At 45.3% G+C, this 27,097-nt stretch overlaps 2 protein-coding genes across 13 annotated transcripts in view; one reads left to right on the top strand and one right to left on the bottom strand.

The window, feature by feature from the left end:
• The first annotated feature begins 1,263 nt into the window (after positions 1-1,263).
• nup205 (nucleoporin 205) lies at positions 1,264-17,924 on the top strand. Of its 2 annotated transcripts, none has more exons than XM_035524863.2 (42): positions 1,264-1,327; positions 3,598-3,740; positions 3,859-4,030; positions 4,194-4,338; positions 4,505-4,664; positions 4,879-5,107; positions 5,323-5,487; positions 5,720-5,895; positions 5,986-6,102; positions 6,210-6,347; positions 6,592-6,742; positions 7,249-7,457; positions 8,511-8,693; positions 8,893-8,943; positions 9,375-9,584; positions 9,687-9,924; positions 10,095-10,308; positions 10,617-10,737; positions 11,064-11,145; positions 11,345-11,509; positions 11,637-11,761; positions 11,880-11,994; positions 12,101-12,250; positions 12,413-12,484; positions 12,589-12,746; positions 12,847-12,927; positions 13,062-13,253; positions 13,356-13,563; positions 13,688-13,786; positions 13,930-14,075; positions 14,305-14,496; positions 14,651-14,772; positions 15,004-15,142; positions 15,227-15,353; positions 15,492-15,562; positions 15,717-15,848; positions 15,937-16,042; positions 16,180-16,340; positions 16,607-16,736; positions 17,157-17,261; positions 17,347-17,405; positions 17,517-17,924. In XM_035524863.2, the coding sequence occupies exons 1-42, from the start codon at positions 1,300-1,302 to the stop codon at positions 17,667-17,669; spliced, it is 5,940 nt and encodes a 1,979-aa protein (XP_035380756.1). In that variant the 5' UTR covers positions 1,264-1,299; the 3' UTR covers positions 17,670-17,924. The 2 variants fall into 2 exon arrangements, with proteins under 2 accessions (XP_035380756.1, XP_035380757.1); XM_035524864.2 differs by having other exon boundaries at positions 10,119-10,308.
• fgd4a (FYVE, RhoGEF and PH domain containing 4a) overlaps positions 17,034-27,097 on the bottom strand; it is a 45,878-nt gene continuing 35,814 nt past the window's right edge. For all 11 annotated transcript variants that reach the window (XM_081715251.1, XM_081715252.1, XM_026999610.3 and 8 more), the window contains 13 exons: positions 26,092-26,181; positions 25,678-25,823; positions 25,343-25,499; positions 24,864-25,002; positions 24,728-24,786; positions 24,403-24,549; positions 23,870-24,042; positions 23,714-23,744; positions 23,547-23,627; positions 23,300-23,425; positions 23,046-23,192; positions 22,272-22,412; positions 17,034-20,506 (listed from right to left, as the gene is read on the bottom strand). In XM_081715251.1, coding sequence (XP_081571377.1) covers positions 20,249-20,506; positions 22,272-22,412; positions 23,046-23,192; positions 23,300-23,425; positions 23,547-23,627; positions 23,714-23,744; positions 23,870-24,042; positions 24,403-24,549; positions 24,728-24,786; positions 24,864-25,002; positions 25,343-25,499; positions 25,678-25,823; positions 26,092-26,181 — 1,695 coding nt within the window. In that variant the 3' untranslated portion in view covers positions 17,034-20,248. The remainder of the gene's footprint in view (positions 20,507-22,271; positions 22,413-23,045; positions 23,193-23,299; positions 23,426-23,546; positions 23,628-23,713; positions 23,745-23,869; positions 24,043-24,402; positions 24,550-24,727; positions 24,787-24,863; positions 25,003-25,342; positions 25,500-25,677; positions 25,824-26,091; positions 26,182-27,097) is intronic.

Genomic DNA, 27,097 nt, shown 5'->3' on the forward strand with positions numbered 1-27,097 from the left:
GTATAGTTTTGTGCTGAAATTTCCTTCAGCACAATATACCAGATTATATTGAAAAAAAATGGAAAGCAATCCAACTGATACTTGAGAGATTCTACTGTGTGGCACTGGATAAGATAAGTTTCCAGAACACTGGTTCCATTTAAATAATGTGTTTCAAACATAGACTGTACATTACATTCTATGGTCACAAATTAAATGTCATTCAGGCCCTGTAAATTAAGCTTCTTGTTAATGCACTTTAAATATACTTCTAATAGACATTAATATCAGTCTTTTTAATATCAGATCCTTTTGAATTGATGTGAGTGCAACAGACAAAAACATGAGTATTATTAGGACATAAACGTCAGTGTCCTTAGTAATAGCTACACATATTCAGACTGACAATGCACATTTACCAGTGATGCATCCTCCTTTTCTACAGTGCAGAGAAAGTGATAAACTATTCAGGTTTTTACCCCACTACTTCAGACAGATGTAATGTTTGCATCGTCACATAATTCAAAGCAAAAATACGATTACACAGTTAAGACTAATCTGACGAGAGGCACTTAATGATCATTTCATGTGAAATCAGCGGAAGTCTACAATATCCATTGCAGAAATTGGAGCCACTTTTGTGAAAAGTGAATATCAATATGTGAGACATGCGGATTATCATTGGTTTCAATTAAAGTAATTGGAAAATGTACTCAGATAAAAGCCTCAGAAAACTCAATATACATTCCAATCGCCGTAATCGCTACCTGGAAAATTCACTACGCAAGTGAATCCCTACATTTTAAGGGAGTTTCCAAACGACAGGAAGTGAAAATATTCAGTTCGAAAGATACTTAAAATTGTGCAGGGAGTAGTGAATAACAGTTTATCACTAGGCATGAGCACAAAGATTTACACAAAATTTAACCGAACCGTGTTGGTTGATTATTACAGATCATAGGTATACAAGTTTGTTTTATTTTACATAAATTAATATTTTATCTAATCAACTCTATACCCATATCATGTGATTAGTGACTGTGGTAGCACTGCTTAGGGACCATGTGTAATGTATTTCACTCACCGTTGGCCCAAACGTGTTTATTTGGGAATCGCCTGTGAGAAAATAAGCATCAGAGCGCCAAATAATTTTTCTCATCTGTTATTCGGAATGTGAAAACTCAACACTTCAAAAAGCAAAAAATCATAGAAAAATAATCTTCTGCTTATCACAGAATAAAACGAAAGTGTATATATCTTTTTTTTTTTTAGGTTGGCATTCATTTGGCCGACTCGCGCTGGCTATCTTGCAAACAAGACATGGCGGCGCAGATGGCGGTAAATTCAGGTACAAAACCTTGTTGCAAAAGTTATTGAAATCTGTCGTATTATTATAACAACCCGATTTCATCTCGACTAGTTGTTTAGTTTGTTTCGCGAAGCGCAGACGTACGCCAGTATTTATACGGACGTTAAATGCTGCCCAATGACGCCTTGCTGTTCAGGCTGGCTGCCGCGTTAGCCGTTAGCTAACTAGCTAGTTAGCTTCTCCGGTCCAGTAACGTGAAGGTGTTGGTGGTTGGTCAGCCCACTGTGGCTATCAGCCGAAATGCTTCAGTCAGACCCTTTTCAAATGTTTGTCCTCTGCCTTTACTAGCCACCGATAACGGGCAAATTATTGTAAATTATTCGTTACACATGTTTGTAGCAGTCCAGGCTTAAAAGATAAGCACGATAGATAATCCGACTTCTATTAGCTGTCTGGCAAACACAGCTAGCGAGCGAAGTTAGTTGTTTAGCCAAAATATCTCTGTAGCCCAGAGTAAAATGAAATGAACACGGTCGTCCGTTGCTATTGACCAGAAACAAGTTGTATTTCTGCCTTGCTTTGTGTTGTCTGATTTCTGTGGGGATAGGCATTGTTAAATTAGTTGTATTATCAATGTGTTGATGATTTACTGTAAGGTAGATGTGGAGCTTTCATAGTACAGTGCATTCCTGTATAAATAAATCGTAACGTTATGTAGCACATCAACATACACAGGTCTACCTTATAAAGCAGCTTTAATTAAGATAAGATCAAGTTTATTTGTGACCGTAGCTAGCTATAAATAATAACGTCATTATACACTTACATTCATTAATCAATTTGACTTTGAAATGTTTCATAGGTTTACTGTTATTGATGCTGTAAAAAACATCCACTATAGCTAATACACTATATGAAATAGCCTAATCTTCATCATGGCCAGGGTATGGATACTGACATTACCAGGATACTGTTTTGAATGTTTCTTACAGATAATGGCATAATGATCATTGTTTTGTCTTACTGAATGGTATGTTGCCTGCTAGTGGTGGTGCACCCGTTCCTCCTCTCCCACACAGCGGACACTAACAAGTCTAAACTGTATTACGCATGCACTTGTCTTGTCGGATATGTCGTTGAGCATTTTTTAAATCCAGTTGTATTAGCTTCAAATTTTAGATTTAGCTTTTAAAAATAGCAGGCTATGAGTGTGCTCGTGAAGATGATTATATTGCTGTGCATTTGTGTAATGAACAGGAACTGTGCGTGTTTACATCCCATAGTTTTATAGAGGAAATGAGTAAGTTTGATGTCAGGAATTTCTACGTATCGAAATCATTGATTTTCTATATTATAGTAGCATTAATATAATATTTGGGATTGTTTAGGAAAATTGATAAGCTCATTTATTGTGCATACAATAAACAGCAGTGTTTCTGTGTCGGTGGTGACACTGGTAGTGCAGGTAGAGTCATGGATTTGAATCCCAGAAAGCACATGCACTGTTATACTTATGAGATATATAAAGCACTGTGTGTGTCTAGTGATGGGCAGAGAAACCTTGTGAAATGTTTGAGGCTTCTTCCATATTGTAATGGTAAAAGATTCGAAGCACCCCTGACAGCTGGTGGTTTTCAGGAATGAAGCCATAGGTTCAAAATTGCAGTACTGCAAACAATACCACATATGCGTTTTCATAAAAAAAGATATGATGAGCAGTAAGTCATTAAATGTTTAGTCATTAAAGTTCTGCAATAATTTGTTTAAAATAATTTTCCCTTTTATGTGAAAACCTAATTAAATAAAATATTGCAAACTATACTGGGAGGAACATGTTGACGTTATGAAACCTTTGAATGTTTATTCCCCAATGTTGCTTCTATATTTTCCACATTTCCAATTTTGTAGTAAAAAGATGTCTGGAGATTTTACCTCATCTAGCTTCCAAGTTATAGGACAGTGCCAAACATATGAAACAGTCCCACACTCTTCCAGTGCTTCGGTGACCTTTGAAGCTTCGAGCGTTATTAGTCATGTGGTAATAGTAAGTTTGATACAAGCTTTGGTACACTGTACCGAATCAGCATGCTTTGAAATAGTGATACGAGCTTCGATGCTTCGATTCCTCGATGCCTCAGTATCAAACGTACCATCAGTATGTATATCTGGCAAGTGGCGGTGAGGGAGAGTCGTTAGGCAACTATAGCTGTGCCTGATGTATGTGAAGCCCAAAGATAAAAATCACAATCACGGATGGGTTGTTTTTTATTTACTTATTTTTTTTGTTTTGTTTTGGATTTGTTTTGAAGGAGGCAGTCTGTGGGGTCCCCTGAAGGAGTTATGGGAGACCGTGGAAGGGGCGATATGGAGGAGACAGCCAGAGAGTGTTCATCTTCTGGATTTGCAGCTGAAAAAACACAAACCCTATTTTTTGTCCCTGTTCAAAAACCCAGTAAGCACAGTACATAATGTTGGTAAAGCGAATGTCATATCAGTACAAATTTTAATAACATTTATAACACATTAATTTTGGCATAGTGAAGTTATGGGTCTTTGTCTGCTGGAAATAGCCCAAGAGTACAGAACAGAGGGAGAAGGTACGGAAAGCCAGCACAGAGGGCATTTCTATCCAGGGCCAGCAAGGGGCGCGCCTTCTCCCTGAGCAGCTACTTACAGAGGCCTTCATCCTCAGCGACCTTTTTGACCTTGGCGAGCTTGCTGCGCTGGAATTGTTGCTTGCAGGTAATACGGCACACGGACACACATACACACGTCTGTGCACACGCTTATAGGCACGCATTTCTGGAAAGTTCAGTTTGGTACTGGATGTGGGCGATACTAGTACGTGATTGAACCATGCGTGGTTTGCATTATGCGCATGACGGATGTGGCTGTGTGGTTGAAGGAGAGCACCAGCAGCCTCATTTCCCTGGGCTGACCAGAGGCCTGGTGGCAGTACTGCTGTACTGGGACGGCAAACGTTGCGTGGCCAATTCCCTACGCTCTCTCATCCTGTCCCGGCACGGCAAGACCTTCACTCTTGATCTTGGGTATGGAGCTTTTCTTAAAAATACCTTCCATAGCTGCCTGTTAGTTTTATGCATGTGTTCCTCCCACATTTACACAACGTGTGGAAGTTTCAGAGATGTGCCCCATATCATCTCTCTCTAGTTAATCTGGTCTTGGTGCTGCGTTCTTCCCCATTTTCCCTTGTAGAACGGATTTGGTTAATCTCACCACTCGCTTCACAGATGAGCTGATGGCTCATGGTTTGACAAAGCAAATTTTAAGCCTCGTGTCAGACGTCAGTGTGACGCGTGAGTTTGAGAGACTGCAGAAGGAGCGTGGTCTTGGCAACGAGAAACACAGAAAAGAGGTGAGAGGGAAAAGTTTATTGAAACTGCAAGAGTTTTAATACACTTGGGCTTTGGCACACTTGAATTTTAACAGATGTTAACCATGCACTGCCTTTGGTTGCTTTTTAATTGATATTGTAAAAAAATGACTTTTTCAGAATAATGACATGAATTGGTACTGAACTGGACAGTATGAGTGTTGAGTGTATAAGACTGTGTTCTTACCCTCTACAGGTGTCTGACCTCATCAAAGAGTGCCGGCAGTCATTAGCTGAGTGCCTGTTTTCATGGACGTGTCAGTCGCCCCTTAACATAGATGATACACTCGCCCTGATTGGCCATCTGGAAACAGTGACGGCAGAAGCTGACGGCTCATTGGATAGCGTAAACCTTGCCTTGGTCATGGCATTGCTGTACTGTTTGGATGTCAGTTTTCTGGAGCAGGGTACTGAGGACAGAGAAGGTAAATATTCGTTATACTGAAACAGCTTTCAAATAAGAGACATTGGTCTTACCCCTAAACTAGAAACACTTCTTTTTCTTTAAATTCAGTGGAAATAAATTATGCATGATTTTGGTGAAATGTGCTAGAACTATGATATAAAATAACTTGGTGCTTTTTTTTTTTTTTACTAGCTGAACATGCGCGTGTGTGCCTGTGTGTGTGTGTGTTTCCAGATCTGCTCCAGGCGATTCCTTTGCTCACAGAGAGGCAGTACGTGGCAGCAGTGCACTCTCGCCTGGTGGACGGGCACGTGTGGAAGCTTCCTGGCCTGCAGGCAGTGGTGCGGCTGTCCTGGGCACTCTCGCTCAGGGTTCTCTCCCAGCTGCCTCAGGGTGCAGGTACTAACCACACATATAATTCACAATACTCTAGAGGGAGCGGGTACTAACCACACATACTCTTGACAATACTCTAGAGGGTGCAGTTACTAACCATGCATACTCTTCACAGTACTCTACTGTGTGATGTATGTAATATTCACAGCTTGTGGTAGACTGCACTGTGGAGATGTTTGTATCATGTGATTACTCTGTGCTGTTTAATCTGATGGTTTGAATGTGTCCTCTTCAGCTCTGGTAGAGTTCACCGAGGCAGATGAGGCACTGGCTGACCAGGCACTTCTGGGAGGGGTCTTCCTCTTCCTGACAGAGGGAATTCTGGGAAGTGAAGGCTTCCGCCAGGAGGAGTTCTATACTCGGCGGCTGCATGCTCTCATCACAGACTTCCTGGCGCTCATGCCTATGAAGGTAAAGGAATTCACTTCTCATGGAGGACAAGCATTTAAGCATGGTCATATGAGAGGCAGGTGTAAAGGGAGATGCGGTGTGTGTGTTCAGGTGAAGCAGCTGCGTAACCGTGCGGATGAAGACGCTCGACTGATCCACATGGCCCTCCAGATGGGGAGTGAGCCTCCATCCTCGCTGCGCAAGGACCTGGAGCACCTGATGATTCTGGTGAGGCTCAGTTCCCCGCCCCCTGCCCCACACCCCCATGTGAGAAAGCCTGTTGAGTTGTGCTGCTGGGCTGATTGCGCTGATGTGTGTGTTCATGTGCCTGGCAGATTGGGGAGTTCTACTGGAAAGACCCGTTTGGCTTGGAGCTCTCCCTCGACTTCTGGTGTCCATCAGAGTCTCTACAGCACACATCGCTTACTGGATCCTTCCTGGGTGTTGCTCTGCAGAGACCCCCTCACAAGCAGGTGTGTGTGTGTCTGTGTGTGTCAGTGTCAGTTTTGGAGAGGCCAAGCAGGTTACCTCCAGATTTTTTTTTTCTCAATATTTATTTACCAGTTTATTTCAGATTTACCTTTTTGTTTTTCTGATTTACCTTTTATATTTCAAATTTACCTTTTTGGTGATTGTCATTTTAACAGTTGTGCTGGTGTATTTATGGGTTTCACTGTAGTACTACACTACAAAATAAATCTGTGTGTGTTCGTTCAGGTGGTTCTTTCCAAGTTTGTGCGTCAGATGGGGGACCTGCTGCCTGCGCCGCTCTATATCCCCTACCTGCGTATGCTGAAGGGCTTGGCCTGTGGCCCTCAGTGCTCCCACTACTGCTTCAGTCTGCTCAAGAGCAATGGCGCGCCGCACGGTAATCACCAGGGCACTGCAGGCGCTAGTGCAGTTCGGATGCCACTGCAGGCGCTAGTGCAGTTCGGATGCCACTGCAGGCGCTAGTGCAGTTCGGATGCCACTGCAGGCGCTAGTGCAGTTCGGATGCCACTGCAGGCGCTAGTGCAGTTCGGATGCCACTGCAGGCGCTAGTGCAGTTCGGATGCCACTGCAGGCGCTAGTGCAGTGCGATGCAGATGCCAGTGCGAACGCCGCTGCAGACTTCACAGCAGTTATTGTGTTGTCTGTAATGTGCTGGGCTGCTTTTAAGTGTTGTAGTTTCTAAGCCTTTGGACCTATTGGCATAGACAGCTCATCTCTTGCAGTTGTATTTGCTTGTCCGTTGTTAGCTGCACATTTAATGACCACATTTAGCTATTGACAGCTATTGTTTTAAGTTTGGCCCAGTAACACAACAGGTGCCAACATGAAACTTTTGTACAACATTTCATTGGACCTCTGTGTGTGCATGTACATGTGTTTCAGGAGAAAACTTGCAGGGTGGGGTATCAGGGAGCCCTGTGTCATGGGAGCACTTGTTCCATTCCCTCATGCTATACCACGAGAACCTGAGGAAGGACGTTCCGAGTGCAGACTCCGCCCAGTACCGCCACCCACCAATCAGAGGCATCACCCCCCGAGAGCTGGACGGCCTCACTGCCTTCATGCAGCTACTCACCACCATCGCTACCTGGGTAACACACACATGCATGCGTGCACAAATGCACATCAGTCAGCCAAAACTTTAAATCACTTATGGCTGACAGGTGGAACAGATTCCAAGTTTCACTGATGTGCCTGGGAACCAAACACTAGCCTGTCTGGTCTCATTCCACAGAAGAGATACTGTAGCACACATTGCTGAACAGATTAATCCTGGCTATAACAGGGAGGTGTAAGAACACACTGCATCACAGCTTGTTGCAGATGGAGCTGCATAGCTGTGGATCGGTCAGACCGCTCATAGTTACCCCTGTCCACTGCTGAAAGTGCCTACAGTGGGTGGGTGAGCATCAGAACTAGACCATGGAGTAACAGAAAAATGTGGTCTGCTCTGATGAATCACATGTTCTTTTACATCATATGGGAGCCTCTGTGTCACTTAGCTAAGGAAGAGATGGCACCAGGATGCACTCTGGGAAGAAGGCAAGCCAGCAGAGGTAGCGTGATACTTTGGGCAGTGTTCTGTTGGGAAACTTTGGGTCCTGGCATTAATGTAGATGTTACACTGATACCTACCATCTACATAACCAGACCCAGTATACGCGTTCATGGCAACGGTTCAGGAATGCTTTAAAGAAACCTGAGAGTTCAGGGTGTTAACTTGGCCTCCAAATGCTCCTGATCTTAGTCATATTGAGCATCTGTGGGATGTGCTGCAAAAACAAATACAGGATTTAAAGGATCTGTTGCCAACGTCTTGTCCAGCGTGCATGCCTTGTTGGCTCAGAGCTGTTTTGGTGACACGAGGGAGACCTACACAATATTTGGCAGGTGGTTTTAATGGTGTGTGTGTGTGTGTGTGTGTGTGTGTGTGTGTGTGTGTGTGTGTAATATATGCACACACATACTCACTCATACATTCGCATGCACTCATACATAAAAACACATGTGTACAAATGTGTTATTCCAAACCTGCCAAATCTACAAATGAGCTAAACCTATAAATGGTAGTTCGTTTTTTAGCTTTGCTCATATGTGTGAATACACTTCAGTCAGTTTTGTGTGTGTGACTGTGTGTGTGTTAGAGTGAGACAGCACGCCTGGCCCTATGTGAGCATCCTCAGTGGACCCCTGTGGTGGTGATGCTGGGTTTGCTGCAGTGCAGTGTGCCGCCTGTGCTGAAGGCCCAGCTGCTGCACACCCTTGCTGCCTTCGCCAAGTCCCCCGAGATCGCCGCCTCCCTTTGGCAGTCCCTGGAGTACACGCAGGTAGGGTCTCAACGCAGGTAGGGTCTCAACGCAGGTAGAGTCTCATAGGTCTGAGCTCACCTAGTTCCAGATCGCGCAGAGGTGCAGTAAGGTGATCGTGTTAGAACATGCGGCTGATGGAAGACCATCATTTTGAAGCCTGATGCTTTTGCCTGGAGCATGTGACTGCTTATACTTCCTAATGTCTTTGTACTCTCAGGTCCTCCAGACAGTAAAAGCTCCTGGACAGAGACAAGCAGCAGGCATAGAGGTGAGCTGCCAGTGGCATCTGTTCCTCATTATGTGCATGTATTTGTGTGTCTATAAGACTGAATGATCATTATTTGTACCTGTATATGTGTATGTATGGGGCTGAGAAAAGTCACATCACTCCTTTTAGGCTTTTTGTGATATTTCAGTATAAAATAAATCACTGAATACTCAAATGTTCACCCATATAAACTATTCCAAAATAACATATCACCACTCTTGAATGTCGTGTTTATGTGCACTTCAGCAATGGGGAAATAGTGACTCATGTATACAGACATAAAATAACCCTGGAGAAAATATGATTACAATGTTATTATTATTATTATTATTATTGGATGATCATATACATTATTAATAATAAGTTTTACATTAATAATAGTAATTAGTAAGAATAATTAGTAATAATTACAGTAATCTTTTCTCTTGTAGATGGAGTTGAATGAGATCGAGTCGAGCTGTGAGGAGTACCCTCTGACACGTGCGTTCTGTCAGCTGATCAGCACCCTGGTGGAGAGTTCGCTTCCTGTTAATCTGGGGGCAGGGCTGCGAGCCCCTGGGTTCGAGCCTTACCTGGCGTTCCTGCGAGATGCCATCTTCCTTCCCTTCCCGACAAGAGCCTACCGGCGCCCGGCTGAGAAGGTGCTGGTCTCCATCCACCACGCTGGACTCCACCACCACCTCTCCATCTAACCCCTAATCCCCTCCCAGAGTGAACCCTAACCTTGGCTCCTCTTCCCCTAGTGGGAGGTGGCAGAGGCTGTGCTGGAGGTGTTCCACAAGCTGCTGCGTGGATACGAGCCCCAGCCGGCGGATTTCCTGCTGGAGACTGTGGAACTGCAGGGCGAGCTGGTGCCGGCCCATAAGCCCCCGGGCCACAGCCTGATGTACCATCTGCTGAATGACTCCCCGCTGCTGTCGCTCTGCCTCAGTCTTCTTGAGGAGGGCGTCAGGCAGCTCGACACGTATGCTCCCTTCCCTGGTTAGTGGGATGGCACTGCGCATACCTGCTCTGCTCTGTCTCTCTATCTCATTACGTCTCACTGATTTATGAAGACATACTCTTGGTTGATGTTTTGATTGTGGTTATGCTAAAAGTGAGCGGACATAAAGATGTTGTTAACGGTCACGGCGGTGACTGTGCTGTTGAAGATGTTGATGATGGTGGTGGTGTAGGTAAAAAGCAGCTGGAGTCGGCAGTGCTGCACTGTCTGAGCTTGCTGGACCTGGCCCTGCAGAAGGAGGTGGTGTTTATGGAGTTGCTGAGAGAGAGCCAATCCTCCGTGCTGGTGTCTCCGCTGGAGCAACTGCTGCAGGGTGTCAGTGCACAGAGCCGACGCGCCGACCACATCATCAACATCGCCAGGTGCTGTTCTCTTACCTTCACACACTCACTCCCACATAAATGCAAGCACACCTGACGTGTAAACACACATCTCTGCATTGTACATGTGATAATTACATTTCACTACCTCAGTGTCCCATGTAAAAGGATTTTGAAAATTAGAACAGAGTAAGGGATTCTTGTTTATAATTACAGAACATATTTAAGTGGTATCTAATTCCATACTGTGGAGTATTGCATGTGCAAAGCTGTTTTCAACCATTTTTGGGTAAATCAGATCATGTGTCCTAACTGCAGCCCCAACCATTCTGTCCCTTTGTCCCCTGTAGGTACCTGTACCACAGCAGTTCCAACCCAGAGGCTGCTTTCCTGAGCGCCAAGATCCTACGTCACATGGCTCGCTACCCCAACATCCAGTCTAGACTGGTGGGAGACTTCACCCATGACCCAGTGAGACATCTGCTATATGATAACACAAAGACACTGATTAAACATCTCAGGGTCTTGTTTTCTGTCTGTTCTGTGGGCCCTGTTTTAGTTATGCTAGTGTAGTTGTGAGAATAAAACATATTTCTAAACCATATTCTATTATCATGCATAGTGCACGACTGTGTAGCATGCAAACTGCACAGACTCTGTTTGGGGCTGCAGTCTGTGTAGAGAGTGCACAGAAGTGCCAAGACTGTAGTCTTGTGCAGATGGACCACAAACTATAGTCTGTGGAGAGAGTGCGAGCCAGGAATGCGCTAAATCCCGGGCTGTTGTGGTCTGAGCAGGCGGTGAGTGAGAAGCTGCTGGCTGGCTTTGTGGAGTGTCTCGACAATGAGGAGGCCCAGGAAGAAGCAGAGAAAACAGATGGTAAGTGTGGCTGACACCTTCACTCATTCATTCATTTTATTCATTCATCTTCTAAACCCAGGATTGCAGGGACGGACACCTCTGCTCATTCACTCTCAGGCAGCAGAGACGGCGCTCATTAAGGCGAACTTGCTCTGTATGTCCTTACTGAATGTACTCGACTCTTGCCATAATATTTGTGGGGTTTTTTTCCATTCAGACTCAGACCCTGAGAAGCGTGTGGCTCGAATCCGGCACGAGACACAGATCCACATTCTAAACCTGCTGATCACCTCTCTGGAACTGAAGGGGCCTAACCTGGCTCTATACCTGCTGGGCTATGAGGTGAAGAAACCTGTCTCCTCCACCAACCTGCAGGACCCAGGTTAGCACGTCCTCTGGACCACAGCGCAACGCTCAGCCGTTCTCATCGGTTCGCAGACTTTTGGCTGGTGATTGTGCTAATGAGTGGTGTTCTGAGGAAAGGGGTTTGTGTTTGGACTATGTGGTAGGGGTTCTTGGCTGCCCGCGAAGTTGCCTGCATGCAATTCTGAGTCTGCTTCAGAGAGGGACTGAGAGACGCTCAGGACCCCTCCTCACTCAGCAGGCTCCACACCTAGCTCAGCTGTGCTATCAGGTACTTTCTCTCTCCTCTCTCTCTCTCTCTCTCTCTCTCTCTCTCTCTCTCTCTCTCTCACACACACACGGGAACATATCCGTGTATCACTAATTCTGGAGAATTTACACTCTGCCAGGTGATCTATCAGCTGTGCGCATGCTCAGACACCTCTGGGCCCACCATGCGATATCTGAGGACCAGCCAAGACTTCCTGTTCTCTCACCTGAAGCACTTACCCTTCATCCTAGCAGGTCCGTGCCTTCTTTCAGTCTCCTGCGGTAACACCCCCCCCCCCCCCCCCCCCCCCCCGCCCACAGTCCTTGTCCTCAGCTCACCTTTTCCACATTGATAACACAGGAAATGAGATTGCTGCTTTGAACCAGATGTCCTGGCTCATGAAGACAGCAGCCATCGAGCTCAGGGTGACCTCGCTGAACCGCCAGCGATCTCACACACAGAGACTGCTCAACCTCCTCCTGGATGACCAACCACACATGCAGCATGCAGGTAACATAATCCACAGTGCACGAAACACATACACACACCGCAGACGTGCATGGACGTAATGCACACCCACACACACAAGCATAGGCAGCACCTCATTATCTGATCACAGGTATGCACACACTCTTCTCATCACTGCTCATGATTTTCTGCTGATTTCTCCAGACGGGGAGATGGGTATGGAGGATGAGAGCAGATCAGTTAGTGGCTTTCTGCACTTTGACACAGTGTCAAAAGGTTGGTTTGCACCCTCAGCCGACTGCACCCAAAGAGAGCCTCCAGCTTTGAATGTAGGTGCGCTACCGAGAAGCTCCTGTAACAGTGGATGATGCTGTGTCCAGTGCGCAGGAAGCTGCTGAGTGTTCTAGATGCGATAGACTTCAGCCAGGAGGTTCCCGACACCCTGCAGCTGGACTTTTTCGAGCGCGCTCAGATCGAGCAGGTCATCTCTAATTGTGAGCATGTCAACGAACAAGGCCACACCGTCTGCAACGTCAAGGTCTGAGAGACGCCGTGATCTAAGATCAGGCCTTCAGTCGAATGCTCTCATTCATGTTTGCGTTCGAGTTTTAATCCATTTGCTTTGCTTCACACGGCAGTTGCTGCACAGGGTGTTGGTAGCGGAGGTCAACGCCCTGCAGGGCATGGCTGCGATTGGCCAGCGGCCCCTGCTCATGGAGGTCAGAACCGCATTCTACCCAGCAGACACGGCCAAATGCCTGTGCCGTTTAATGTCGGAAGCCTTTCTTCCTGGCATCTCAGCTCTGACCCCTCTCTCTCTCTCTCTCTCTCTCTCTCTCTCCATCCGTGGCAGGAGGTGAACTCCATCCTGCAGCAGGTGGTGGAGAGGAACCGGGTGCGGCGCTGCCTCAGTGCCAAGCGGCATGCCCTGCAGAGCTGGCGTAGCCTGGTGGAGACCATCCTCACCGCCTGCCCTGCCGAGCTCATCCCTGCAGACCAGAGGCAGCTCATCATCAGGGACCTGCTCCTCGACCTGCATGACAAGGTAGTGCATGCTGACCGCTGCCAGGGCTGCTGCTCAGGTGGAAGCTGGGCACTGTGAATGCCTTATACTGCGCTTATGTGTGCACTGCCATCCCGTTCTTAGGTTCTAGCGGAAGATGCTGCTGTTGAGCTGATGGCCATCGTTGCTGGGGCAGTGTTCACCCTGACGGCACACCTCAGCCAGTCCGTGCTGTCGGAGCAACAGCAAGGGGCGGGGCTGGAGGGCGGATCTTCGTCAGGCTTCGCCTCCATTGCCAACTCCGCCCTGCACCTCATTCTGCGGAAGCTCCTGAACTTCATCCTGTGCACAGGTGCGTAAGACTTCACTGATACCCAGCATTGCTGGAGCACTATTGGGAGTAGTCTGGCTCTCCATTTGAGCATGTTTTGACTGGTGGGCTGTTGAAGTTCATGCTGGCTATGAATGTACTGCAGGTGGCGGTTTCCAGCGACTGCGTGCTCACCTGTATGGCTCACTGCTCTATTACCTGCAAATCGCTCAGAAACCTGAAGAACCAGACACATTGCAGACAGGTAAGCCAACACACACCCCCGAACTGCCCATGGACCACCCACTGACCACTACACACCCCCTTGCAGACAACAAACATTAAATTTAACACTGATGGAGAATAGCAAATTGATCAAGCTTTTAAATGTATTCGTTTGCTTTGCAGGTGTGTGCATGTGGGAGCGTCTCACTGCTCCCGAGGACGGCTTCTCCAAGCTACAGAGAGAGAACCTGGCCATCATTGAGAGTTATGGGACGGCTCTGATGGAGGTGGTTTGCAGGGATGCCTGCGATGGCCATGAGATAGGCAGGGTAGGGAGTCGTGGTGCACACCTCCTATCCTCACACAAGCTGCTCAAGCTGTGCTTATTCTCTCCCTGTCTAGAGAGAGCGTGTCCCTGCTGTCCGGTCTTTGGCCATTGTTTGGCCATTGGACTGGGCAGGTTTCATAGTGTCCCTGAAACTGTGCTATTGTTGTACTCTGCAAAAAGCTCTCTTGTGTTGTCGTTCCTCTGAGATGTGCCGGTTTGTTTGTGTGCAGATGCTGGCCCTAGCTGTGCTGGACCGTGTACTGTCCATAGACAGGCAGAGTCAGTGGTTGGTCTATCTGTGTAACAGCGGCTACCTGCGTGTGCTGGTGGAGAGTGTTAATCAGGATGACTCCGCCCTCCAAGCTTTGCTCCTCCCACAACCTCCGCTACTCAAACCCTTATACATCTATGAGTCCAAGATGGTGAGTTTGTCTGCTTTAGTCAGATCATACTTTGTTCAGTCCGACAGTCTTTGCTGTCTGTGGCATATTTTTAATGTTTGTGTGTATATATATATATATATGTGTGTGTGTGTGTGTGTGTGTGTGTGTGTGTGCGTGCGCGCTTTTTGCCTAGGCATTACTGACGCGTGTAGCTAAGTCTGCACAGGGTGCTGTGGAACTGCTCTCCTGTGGTCTGGTGTCTCAGCTGGCAGAGTGCCAAGTCTTCCACATGTTGCCAGAGAATGACTCACTCAGGTAAGGCAGGGGATATGTATATGCGTGCGTGTGTGTGTGTGTGTGTGTGTGTGTGTGTGTGTGTGTGTGTGTGAGAGAGAGAGAGAGAGAAATACTTAGGCTCCAGGTACAAAGAGAAATTGTGAGATTGCTATAATGTGGTTATCACCACAACCCTACTCCCAGGATGACCTGCTTGCGTGCGTGCATGTACATGTGTGTACATGTGCCCTCCTGTTCCTCCCCCTGTAGAGTGTTGGGTCAGAGGGACCCGTCAGGATTCATCCCTAGTCCCCTGGAGCGATACAGACACATCCTACTGCCTACACTCAGACTACTGCAGGTCATCCTGACCTCCACTACCACTCAACACCAGCAGGGGGCAGCACAGGTACACTCTTCTTTCAAACATATTTGTGTATGTGGACATTGATCCCCAGTATACGAAGCCAACAATTATTGTGTGTATGTGTAGGTGCTCCAGTGGGTGATTGTGCACTCCGACACCATCCAGTCGATCCTGCGTAGTCAGGATGTGAGTATGGGGTCATTACAGGAGCTCTCTCTCCTCACAGCCATCATCAGCAAGGCTGCCCTGCCAGGTACGGACCAAACACACAAATGCACGCAAACGTACAACTCCAGTATGAATGAACTTAATTGCATCAGTGCTGGTGTGTGTGTGTGTGTGTGTGTGTGTGTGTGTGTGTGTGTGTGTGTGTGTGTGTGTGTCATGTCAGGTGTTCTGGATCTGGGGCAGATCAACAGCGCTGCGCAGTTGGAGTTTCAGGGACACATCGGCAGATTCCAGGTAGAGAACAGCAGTGATCCCTTAATGTGAAGTAGCTGGAATTAACTTCTCTGTCCTGAACTGAGGAGCCAAGAGCATCTTATAATCCCAGCTGTTCAGTACAACTAACACTCTTGCTCTTTCCGTCTCTTTTACTCACCCTCTCACCTCTCAGCGCCAGTGTCTGTCTCTGCTTGTCCGTCTGGCCGGCACTGAGCGTGCTCGATACCTCAAGCAGATAGAAGAGAGCGTGTCCCCGGGTGACGCGGCAGAGAAGAGGGAGGAGATGGAGGTTGCTATGCAACAGGTATTGAAGCCAGTGATGCAGCCACGCACCCGTGTCTGAAACGCCTGTGTGTGTTCCGAGGGTCAGCCTGTGTTCTCTGTGCGATCAGATCTGTGCCAATGTGATGGAGTACTGCCAGACCCTCCTCCTGCAGAGCTCTAGCCAAGCCCAGTTCACTGTGTGCCTCTTCAGCCCCTCAGCCACGGAGCCCACAGGTCAGTCACCAAGCTCCTCTCTGTCTCACTCACGCCAGGCACTGACAAAGTGCAATGGCTCTCATCCCTGCCTGGACCCCACTGTTCCCAGTTCATGTATGTGCGTGTATGTGTGTGTCCTCCGCTCCGTGTGGCAGATGTGGCGGTCCCGTCCGTGTCTCGGGTGCCCAGCCTGGGTCTGGTCCTTCTCCTGCTCAAAAACAGCACCGCATCCTTCTTCCACTACCACGACACACACACCCAGAGCCTGGCCAAGCTGGAGAGACTGGAGCAGCTTGCACCAGAGGAGCTCAGGGAGGTGCTGAACACACACATCGCCACCCTTGCACCACAAAGCCTACTGCACTTACACGAGAACGTTTAAACCCTACTGATTTAAAGTAGAAGACGTTATTTTACTTTGGCAACTCGGCGACAGTTTAAGCAACTGCATTTCTTGACATTGACTTCATATTATTGCATACCAAGGAATGTGAAATTTTATTTGAAACATTTCAAAAAGAATGTGTGGAGTCAAAGGATTCCTGTGTGTGTGTGGGGGGGGGTGTTTGCATGCGTGTGTAGCTGTGCCAGGGCCTGGTGTCAGGGACTGGGGGAGTGGAGAAGATCCCATCAGTGCAGAGGAGTGTGATGGCTAAACGGCGTCTGGTCCAGCTCGTCAACAATCGCGCCAAGCTGCTAGCTCTTTGTTCCTGTATCCTTTTTATACACACACACACACACACACACACACGCGTGCACGTGCACACAAGCACTTCCTGTGTCCTTTCACACTCGCACACTGCTCATGCATCCTTACACACACACACATTTTTTTTTTTTGTCCTTGCTCTCTGTTCCTGTATCATAACACACACACTCTCTATGCTTGTATTCATACGTATATACATACACACTCTCATTTTCTCTGTGTTTGGTGTGTTTACCTATTATTTAAGTGTTTTAGATTTATTTTGAATTAGAAAAGAATAAATGAGGCAAACACAGTGTGTTGGGTTTGTGTGTGCGATTTTTATTTGTTTTGTTTTTTTTGTAAATTTCTCTCCAAGTGCATTTGTATGTGTTTTGGTTTCTGAGGAAGAATGTTTGTTTTTCTCGACACCCTATTCCTAAGACATAATTGAAACGTGCCTGTTTGTCATCTGGCGCCACCTAGAGTACTACCTCCTCTACTGCACCCCTAGTGATCCCAAAGACTCCCTGCTGCCAGAATACAGAGGTGAGTCTGCACTACAGGCCAAAGGGCAGTGTTCACATCTCATAGGTACCTGCACTACATACCCCCAACACATTTCTCTGTACAGATGCCAGAGGGGTTGGAGGTCTAGGCCTATCCAGAGTCACCCAGCAGGAACTGGAACAGGTACACACACACTGCACCATTCCCTCTTATACGGGGCTTCTGTCAGTCAGAGCATGGTTTGAGTAGGCACTGAGAGGGTGGGTGTGGGTGGGTGTGTGTGTGTGTGCGCAGTTGCAGAATGACGTAGCGAGCAGTTTCACTGAGCCGTTCCAGAGGAAGCTTCTGGAGGTGGAGGCACTCTACAGCAAGGCTCACTCACATCACACCTTCATCCAGGCCCTGACCCGCAGGATCCGCGGCCTCGTACGCCATGCCAAGAGCTAGACGCACACCCTTATATATTCTAAATGGTCAGCTTTACTGGAGAGGGGCCACTCCAGGAGCGAATCGCAGTCCAACACAACAGAGTGTGGCTGTGGAGAAGACATCTAAACCTGAACATCTGATCTATCTAAACCTGATTTATATACCATATTTGTAACTGCTTTGTTTACAGAAAGCTGTCTTGAAATTTTCCATGTTAATATTTTTTTGGGGTTATAACTTTTATAAGGGAGTGAATAAAATGAGACTGATGAACCTGTTTTTCTGGCCTGGTTGTGTTTAGTTCTGGGAGGTCAGCTGCAGCTGATCCCTGAGCCACTGATCGTGTTGGCTCACCTGCATGGAAGGTATCCCATGGCATGGAACCAAAAAAAAAAACCAATAACAGAAAAGTTCAGTTTAATTTTAGCTACATTAAGGAAATCTACCTGGGCCAGTTTTTCTGTGCTTTTAAAGCTGAAACAATAGGTCCACACTGCCTGTACTTCATGACTGCTTCTCTGAAGGCTTGCTGATGGCTAATGCCCACATTAGACAAGTGAATTTTTAGTACTGAACTAAATCGACATTCTTTTACCATATTTTTCCAGCTGTCTATTAAAAGCACATACAATGTAACACACATCAAAACCACAGAATGCACATGAAACCCATGGAAAACCCATAATCTACTTGCTTTCATACTTTTACAAGGTACATCTTATAGAAGATGCTAAAGTGCGATTCTGATCTGGAAAAGGTAAGTATAAAATCGCATCTCTCATTGGCTTGAGTGTAGCTGTAGTTTAATACTGAAGGGGAAATCTGAGAGGACTAGAGGACTTAATTTAGATAGCATTAATCTGCCATACCAGGGCCGAAGGTTTCTTGGAACAATGCTAGACGGTGGAGACCGGCTGCAGAAGCACAGGACTGCACGGCTAGATGAGTGGTATTGTGTTTAGAGGAGTTAGGCTAAACATCAATGCTCACATAAGCACTGTGAATGTCAAGTTCATATTCAACATTATATATGCAAACTCTTAGTTTGCTGTTGCAGATGTCTATGCGTATTAATTTCACGAATGTAACCTAGGCATGTTATAATCTTTATAAAACACTGACCATTTCTGGTATTTCAATAGTATGAGAGTAACATGAGAAATGACAAGGCAAAGAATCAGGCTAGAAGAACTCTGAGAATATAGCTCTGATTGGAAGCAGAATACCAAACCTAAATATCAGATAAATGTCATACTGTTTGAGTTGACAGAGGCAAAAAGGTTAAGAAATTGGTTTTCTTTGTGCTACTATTCTTCAAAATCATGCACATCTTTTATAAATTACTCTTTAAATAATAAAATTAATTACAGTATTTCATAAAACATTTACAGGTCTCCATCCTGCTCATAGGCTTATTTGATTGTGCTGCCCGCACAGGAAGTCTCTAAGACACTCATCAGTAGCCAAACCCTCTTCCCATTGGTCAGCATATCAGACAAACACGCAGCCATCATACACAAAGAAAAACACACGGTGCTCATGAATAACAAACATGTAAATGTCTATATAGATGGGCTTAGGCCTACATTAAACATTATACAGACATTTCTTTGTTCTTAAACTGAAAGGTATCTTGTCAAGAAATAAGATCTGAGAAACATTCACCATCTAGGGTAAAAATACAGTGCCTTTTGAGTTGTGATTTGCCTAGGCTTGTAAAATAGAGCATCTATCCAGCTTATGATCAATGCAGTAGATTAACAGATCGACTTGTGCTCACGCCGATGTGTCGTCACCTTACAAGCAACAATGACCTTCCCATTTCATTCAGTGTAGCTCCACATATCCACTGAGTGATCGCTGCTGGGTTGCTGTTGGGTTCCGTGCTGGTTGCTAAAGGATATCTTAACTCTGCTTGCCAGGTACAGGGATGTGAAGCAGTGTGTATTGCATGGATTGCTGCAGCAGTCTGGTCTCAGACTTGTCTTCAGCACTGGAGATGTTGCCATCTTTAAAGGAGACAGTCACGGTATTAACAACCATACATTCCCTTATATAGCTACAATATATCCAGACATTAATACTGCACTCTTCCGAAAGCAGTCCTTGGAGTAAAGTGTATTAGAGTGGCTGGGATCAGGTGTGGCATGTGTGGGAATGGTTGTTTGCACATCCATATGAGGCCCTGGCTAGAGCCTGCTGGCACCAGTCAGTTTTCAAAGCACTTGCGTGTGCACTATCACTTGGGATCAGATCCTAAAGCGATTTTTCAGATCCACTTTAGAGGGAAAACCTAATGCTTCTTGCTCATAAAGCATCGTAAATCCAACTTGGAGGTGCAGTGCTCCATCCTGGCAGCAGATGACGATCGTGTTCCACATAGTAGCCATCTCATTATAATGCAGCACGTCCAGTTCTCTTTGCTTGCTACTACCAGACAAATCTGTGATCAGGATGACTGAAGACCTTCATAGTCATATTTGTGAGTGTTCAGGATATGAGTGTGACAGCCTGCAGTCTGGCCTGCAAGCTGTGGCTCTTTGCTCTTTCTGTCTGAGACCTGTTGAATTGCAACAGATGCAGCCGGCACTTTCATTTCACAGGCTCTCTGAACTCGGCTCCTGGCTGCTCTCCAGCACGTGGGCATCACCGGGGGGTGGGGTGTCAGGCACCTCGCCAGTCACGGCCACGCGGACGACCCGTAGCCAACGCTGCTTCAGATCCTCACTCTCGGCAGCAAAACTGTGCACGGACTTTGACTGGGACAGCCGGAAACTGGCTGGAGGGTCTGCCGTACGGGCAGCGTCGTCCACAGAGTAGCCCAGCAGTGGGATCGTACACTGGGCCTTAACGTCCTGCAGAGTCAGGAGCACATGACACATGAGGGCTGGCTTCACTTTACAATAGGACTCAAACCTTGAACAAATGTACAGTATGTAAAAATAAATCTGATAGAAGTTCCCTAAATATTATGTAACATCAGTCATGATTTCTCAAACCGCTGATCAAACTGTTGTACATGTGTTGAAATTGTTGCACATGTGACCAAACTGTTGCAGAAGTTATATATATATATATATGTGTGTGTGTGTGTGTGTGTGTGTGTGTGTTTGTCCCTGATCGTTTTACTAGCTGGAAATAACTTGACTTGTGAATGTGAGTGTATGTTAGTGTATGTGAGGAATGTTACAGTGCATTTGGACTATATATTATGAAGCATGCAAGTTTGTGTTATGGTGTATTTCATAATATATGTGAGGGATACCACAACTTGTGACTGTATGCATGTATATGCATGATACAAAGTGTATACATGATACAGAGTGCATGTTACATATATGAGATGTCACAGTATACAAAAGTGTATATTATACCGAGTATATATAATAATATAGTGAGTGTGTGTATATGTTACAGCACATGTATCTGTGTTATTTTTTGTATGTCAATCCAAGCTACATATGTGAGATGTATGTTTTGGCATATGTGAGGGCTGTTATATTGTGTGTATGTTATGGTGTATGTATGTTATGATGTATATGAGGGATATCACAGTATATGTGAGTGTATGTTAAAGCTTATGTTCAGTATGCCACAGCTGATGTGAATACACATTACAGCTTATGTATGTTATGGCATGTGTGAGTATATGGCATATGGTGTGTTTGAGGAATGTAATATGTAGGTGAGGTTGTGGGAGATAAACTGGAACATTCCTGTGCCCTACTGCGTCTGTGGTTACTGTCGTCTCCATTCTGTCTCATTTTGATATAATAACTCCATTTTGTTGCGAGTATAGAAATGACCGGGGCTGGATCTTGACAGATGTGTATGGTACAAATTTACTACTTCTCTATGTTTTACTGCTAATCATTCTTTGAGTGGTAATGGCTGATTGGTTTGCTATAACTTCTAATCTCCAGCAAACTCTAATATGCTCTCTGATGAGTGCTGGTCTGATTGGCTATAGAGGGCAAAAATATGTGTCCACGGTTCATTTGCAGGTTGTACTCTCGTAGATTGTTTCATGGCTGCTAATGCGGTAGGTCATGTTGCATCTTTTATTGAACATTCTGAAGTTAGACCCATCACAAGAAGATAAAGTGCAAATATGACTGTTGAGAACACTTCAGCGATCCATGTGCCATCTGTGTGAGGCTCAGTGTGTGTTATTAAGATTGCCTTGATGATGGGTGCATGACTTTGGGCACTAATCCCTGTAGCTCATACATTAATATTAATGTTGGCAGTTCATACCATCAACCTCAACAGTCAAGTTTGGACCTCTTTCCATGTCACATTTGCTGGATCTAAACATAATCTGTTATGTTAACATGTTAACACATCTGTTAGTTAGTCTTATGCATGACTTTGCCAGTGTTTCCAGCCTATGATGTCCCGACATACTAAGCATCTGTTTTCCTCAAGATAAACGGCTTTACAGCAGAAAGATACAAACGTATATGAGCCCATGTCCTGCCCTTTGTCACCTACTGATTGATTATGAGGTGTTAAGTGATGAGCACACCTGCTGATTATCAGAACCTGATGTTTTGGGGGTAAACGGCCCTATGTATGTCAGAGACGTGACAATGTCCGCGAGGGACGTGATCCACTCACCTGTGGAGCTCCATACAGGTAGAGCACTAAAGCCTCCTTCTGGGGAATGACGCACCAGACTTTCTGCCAGGGCTTATTCTTCTCGCAGTACTGTAGGAAGCCACACATTATACTACTACCTGAGAACTGTGCCGCTTCAATCTGACCCAGTGAGAGAGGTGGCAAAAAGAGGGAAGGGAAGAGAGTGAGAGAGTTGGTTAAAAACGAACAGGACATTTTCACCGGAGAGCAATGTAAGGCACCTTCGATGCCACAGCCCACATATGGTAGCGCTCAAGGTAGCGCACAAGGTAACAAAAGGGAAAAGAAGGACTCCAGCAAGGGAGGTTGGGGTTTGTGAGTATTTTAGAGTAAGATCAGGCCTAAGACACACCAAAGAACACTCAAATGGGGGACTATACCGTTAGTCTTGTTGCTAATCTCTAGTCTGCACTAATTTAGGGATGGGTTTGATAATCCCACCTCTGTCCCTCTGTCTAGAGTGCCAGTGTGAGAGAGCAGTGTGCCAGGCACCCATCCACCCCGAGCTCTGCTTACCACCTGCGTGCCTTCAAGCTTTTTGTGAGCATGCCGCTTCTCCTGAGCTGTGTGCTTTTTAAAAAAACATACAATACAAATACGTTACATCAGCCCTTCCTACGGAATGGCTTTCAGGGTGTAAATACTGGTCAACAGGTGAGTCACCCATGGTGTTCTGTAATGGGACATGCTGCTCATGCGCATGCAGTGCGCAAGGCTGTCAGCGTGTGAATCAGTCCTTGTGCTGCTGCTCACCTCTAGGATGCCTTTTTTCTTGCCATCCTTCTCCTCGCTGTCTGTATGGCCGGTTAGTACCGAGTAGCAGTCGCGGCACACCTTGTTAATCTTGTTCCCGTCATATTCCAGCGGAGCCTTGTTGTCTGAGCACTTCCAGCAGACCACCTTGGGGAGGAACATGGAGAAGACCCTAATTGCATCTGCTTCCACCTTTACAAGGCGCTGAGAGAGGGTCACTGCATGAACGACAGGGTGGGGAGAGTTTCGCTTACGTAGCCGCAGGCACGGCAGTGGTGTCTCCTCCGCGTGAGAGCATTGAAGGGCTCTCTGCACTTCATGCACATGGTCACCTCGTTGTCCCGAATCCAGCGAGGCGCTCGCTTCCCCAAGTCGGATATCTGCGAATTGAACGCACGTGCGTTTCAGGAACCAATCATGAAATTGTAATATTGAACCTTAGCTAATGTGTGAAATAACAGGTTTTTACATTAACCTTCAGGCAGGACTAGCACTACTCACTGATACTTCCTCCGCTTCTTTAGATGCTGTTTTAAATGTCTCATTCTTTTGGAGAAAGATCTCGATTGTTTCCTGGAATGCCTACAAGGCACAGAAAGCTGCTGTCAGAGAGTGACGTGATGAGAGTGAGGAACTGAAAGCAGTGCTGAGTTTGGTCACCCCATTACCTTTATCCAGTCCTCTTTATCTTGCTCAGAGCTGAACACAAGCAAGGGAAACAGACTGAGTTCAAACAATCCACGGTCATTTCACAGCTGCTTACATGAACGAGAAGCTTCGTGGTTGGGCGTCTGTGATTTAAGTAGTGCTGTAGTGAACCTCACCAAGCCTGCAGCTCCAGCGTGCGCTCCTTGCCAGACACCTGGAAGGTGTGGAGGTAGTCATCGTTGTACGTCTCCGTCACCTTCATCCCATCGATGCCGATTCGTGTGCGCACTGTGAACTTCTGTCCCACCAGACTAAACTTTGGCACACAGTACAGCAGCATGTTGTTGAACTAAGGAGAGATTTGACAAATAAAACAAACATGAAAGAAATGCACTCAGCATGGCAACAAAGATATATTATAAAAACACAAATTAGTATCAGATTTTGAGACTAACCTAACCTAGATAACTGACCTAATTTAGAGAATAACTAGCAATTTAGAGAATAGTCTAACTAGCAAACATAGCTAATCTAACTAACAAAGCAAACTTAACAGCAAACCTAACAGAGATTAACCTAACATCAAGACTAGCCTAACACAGAGAATAATGCAATTAACACAGATAACATTATATTTGTGACATGAGCATGATTCTTTGATCTGGTAAATGGCAGCACTGAAATCAACACTAGAGTCACTTGATCTCACCAGGAAGAGATATCTGTCCATGGCCGAGGTGTTCCTGGCGGCCAGTTTGAGAATGTGGCCCTCTTTGATTAACTCGTTGGAGGCATTCACAATGTCCTCCTCCTCTCCCAGCATCTCATAGATCTCCAGCAATTTCTTCAAGTTCTCCTGAGAGGAATGACACAACCCACAAAGGGAAGCAATGATATTCATTCAGAATCGCTTCCATCCAAACTAAATCAATCTAAACACACACAAGTCAATCTGTGGGGAGGCTAGACTGTACTCTGATTCTGTTAAGCAAGAGTTCAGAAAATAGGTAAGAATAAAAAATAACTGCACATACATTTTTGCGAATTGCAGTGTTGGAATGGGTGGCTGCTGTGGCAATAATCTCCAAGGATTCTAAAAGAAATATGGTTATATGTGATGCCACTAGAATTATTTATTTGACAAGAAGTGTTTCAGTGTCTTAGACTCACTTTCCGCATCCCTGCGGTCCATATGTTCCTGAGGAAGCTTCTTCAGGTAGTCTTTGAGGAGCATCTCATATCTAGGCACTCTCTGGACAGGCTCCAACATGTGATGCTGCAGGGTGAGACTCCCACACATCTCCTGCTTCTGAACCCACCACAAAAAAAGAAGTCATGACCACCAAAGACCAGGAGCCCTAGTGGTTTAGTTCTTAAACCATGACCACCAAAGACCAGGAGCCCTAGTGGTTTAGTTCTTAAACCATGACCACCAAAGACAAGGAGCCTCACTTCTCCAGTTGTGAAACCATGAACACCAGATACTACTAATATTTCTTAAATGTTCTCTGGGTAAAGATTTTGGCTAAGCACTTATGACATTTAGAGTCCTTTATGCTTTAAAATCATATTTAATAATCACATTATAAATACTTTGCAAAAAACTGCTTAGTATAGTTCATTATAAACAGCATTATTACCAGACTCACCTGGATTTCCTGGATGATGGCTTTAAACTGAGGTGAGCGATCTGTCCACTGTTTTAGCAGTTCCATGGCTTTATCAAAATTCTTCACATATTCTGCATACATCTTCAGGAAAGGGGTGAGTTTCTGTAGGATGTCCCCAATGCGAGGTGTGGACTCCCTGTGAAAGCCAGTACAAGAACCTAATAAATCACAAGAGGCCCAATTCCCTAGAGGCATAGCATATCCAACACTGACTGTGTTTGGCTTCACACATTATCCTGAGACAGGTGGCTGTTCTAGTGAGCTGAGAAGAAATACTAATTTTTAGTGAAGCTTGGACAGAGTAGATCTCTCACCATTCTCCCATCCGTTTTTCCAGGTCAGGCAGTAGGAACTGGCTGTGGAAGGCATTGATGGAGGAGATATTAGAGAAGATGTTCTTCACTACCTCCACTGGGAATGTTCCTTTCCCTGCCTCCTCCATCAGCTTTGCAAGGAACACCTGCACAGCAGGGTTAGGAAGAGGATGTCTGTGTGAATGTATGATTTCCACCAACCTCCCAATATATTTTAGCATTTTTCCATAGTTTCAGTTTGTTCAAAACGTTTTATCCTTACGACTGGCGAATAATGATGCACTGCCTATTTACCTCATAAGATCTAATAATTTGGAAAAATTAATAAATAAATTAATACCCTTGTGTTGGCACTAAAGACACATATTGTGGTCATATGTATCTTGGTGCAGAAACATGTACACCAGCACTTACGTGGTCTAATAAGTTGAGTCTTGCCACATAGGCCTTCTCTGTCTGCAGAAGCTCATTGGCAATCTTGTGAAGCTTCTGTTCATTGGTCTCCTAAAAACAGAAAGAAGCCAATCATAGTCTATTAGATCCAATCATAGTCCAGGGGATAGAGAGGAGCAATCTGTCTAATTTTCTTTTAAGGACTGCAGATGGACTCAGTAAAATGAAGCAATCCATATTTAAAAGAATTAACATGTATTCTAATGAATCAAAGACTCTTGAAAACAGGACATTGAGTTGCCATTTCAAACATGGTACACTGTTGCTTAAAATAGCCTACAGTTAACCTGTAACACTTTATTTCAAGTGGTCCTTTATAGCTGATTAATAAACTCTCAACAGAGAATCTGTAACATTGCCATGAATGAATCAAAGGAGAGTTTTGATACAATTTTACTCACAAGTGAAACATTTCAAGGGTCAGTCCAACTGAACTAACTGAAACCAAACATCCAGTCCTAACCATAACTCTAATCCTAACCAGAACCTTAACATCAACCCTCACCCTGACCCCAATCCTGCCTCTAACCATAACCAAAATCCAGTTAAAATCCATTTACATAATTAAATGTTCAATTTACAAAACTGAATGTCAACAGTATGTCTATAACAGCTGAATGTACTGAATGTATTCAGATGCTTCACTACTGCTGCATCATTGATATGTTACTGAGAGTCTGCTGAGTGTTTATTTAATCTAAAAAGGTCCACTCAAAATAAAATGTCCCATTAATTTTTATAAAAGGATTCAGTTGAATATTAAGATGAAATTTTCTAGCCTAAGATTCAATAAAGTATTTTTGCAAGATGAACTGTAAATTGTACCCATAAATCAAACAGATTAGCCACCCCTACCATGTCATGCCTCATTTAGGCAAAGTATCTATAGGAATCTACCTGCCTGAAGAGATGCAAACGTTATCAGAATCTGCTGTGATGAAGACATACACAGGATTATTCATCTTTT

The sequence above is a fragment of the Electrophorus electricus genome, chromosome 6 (genome assembly GCF_041902795.1).
Source record: "Electrophorus electricus isolate QZ-2024a chromosome 6, ASM4190279v1, whole genome shotgun sequence".
NCBI classification, from domain to species: domain Eukaryota; kingdom Metazoa; phylum Chordata; class Actinopteri; order Gymnotiformes; family Gymnotidae; genus Electrophorus; species Electrophorus electricus.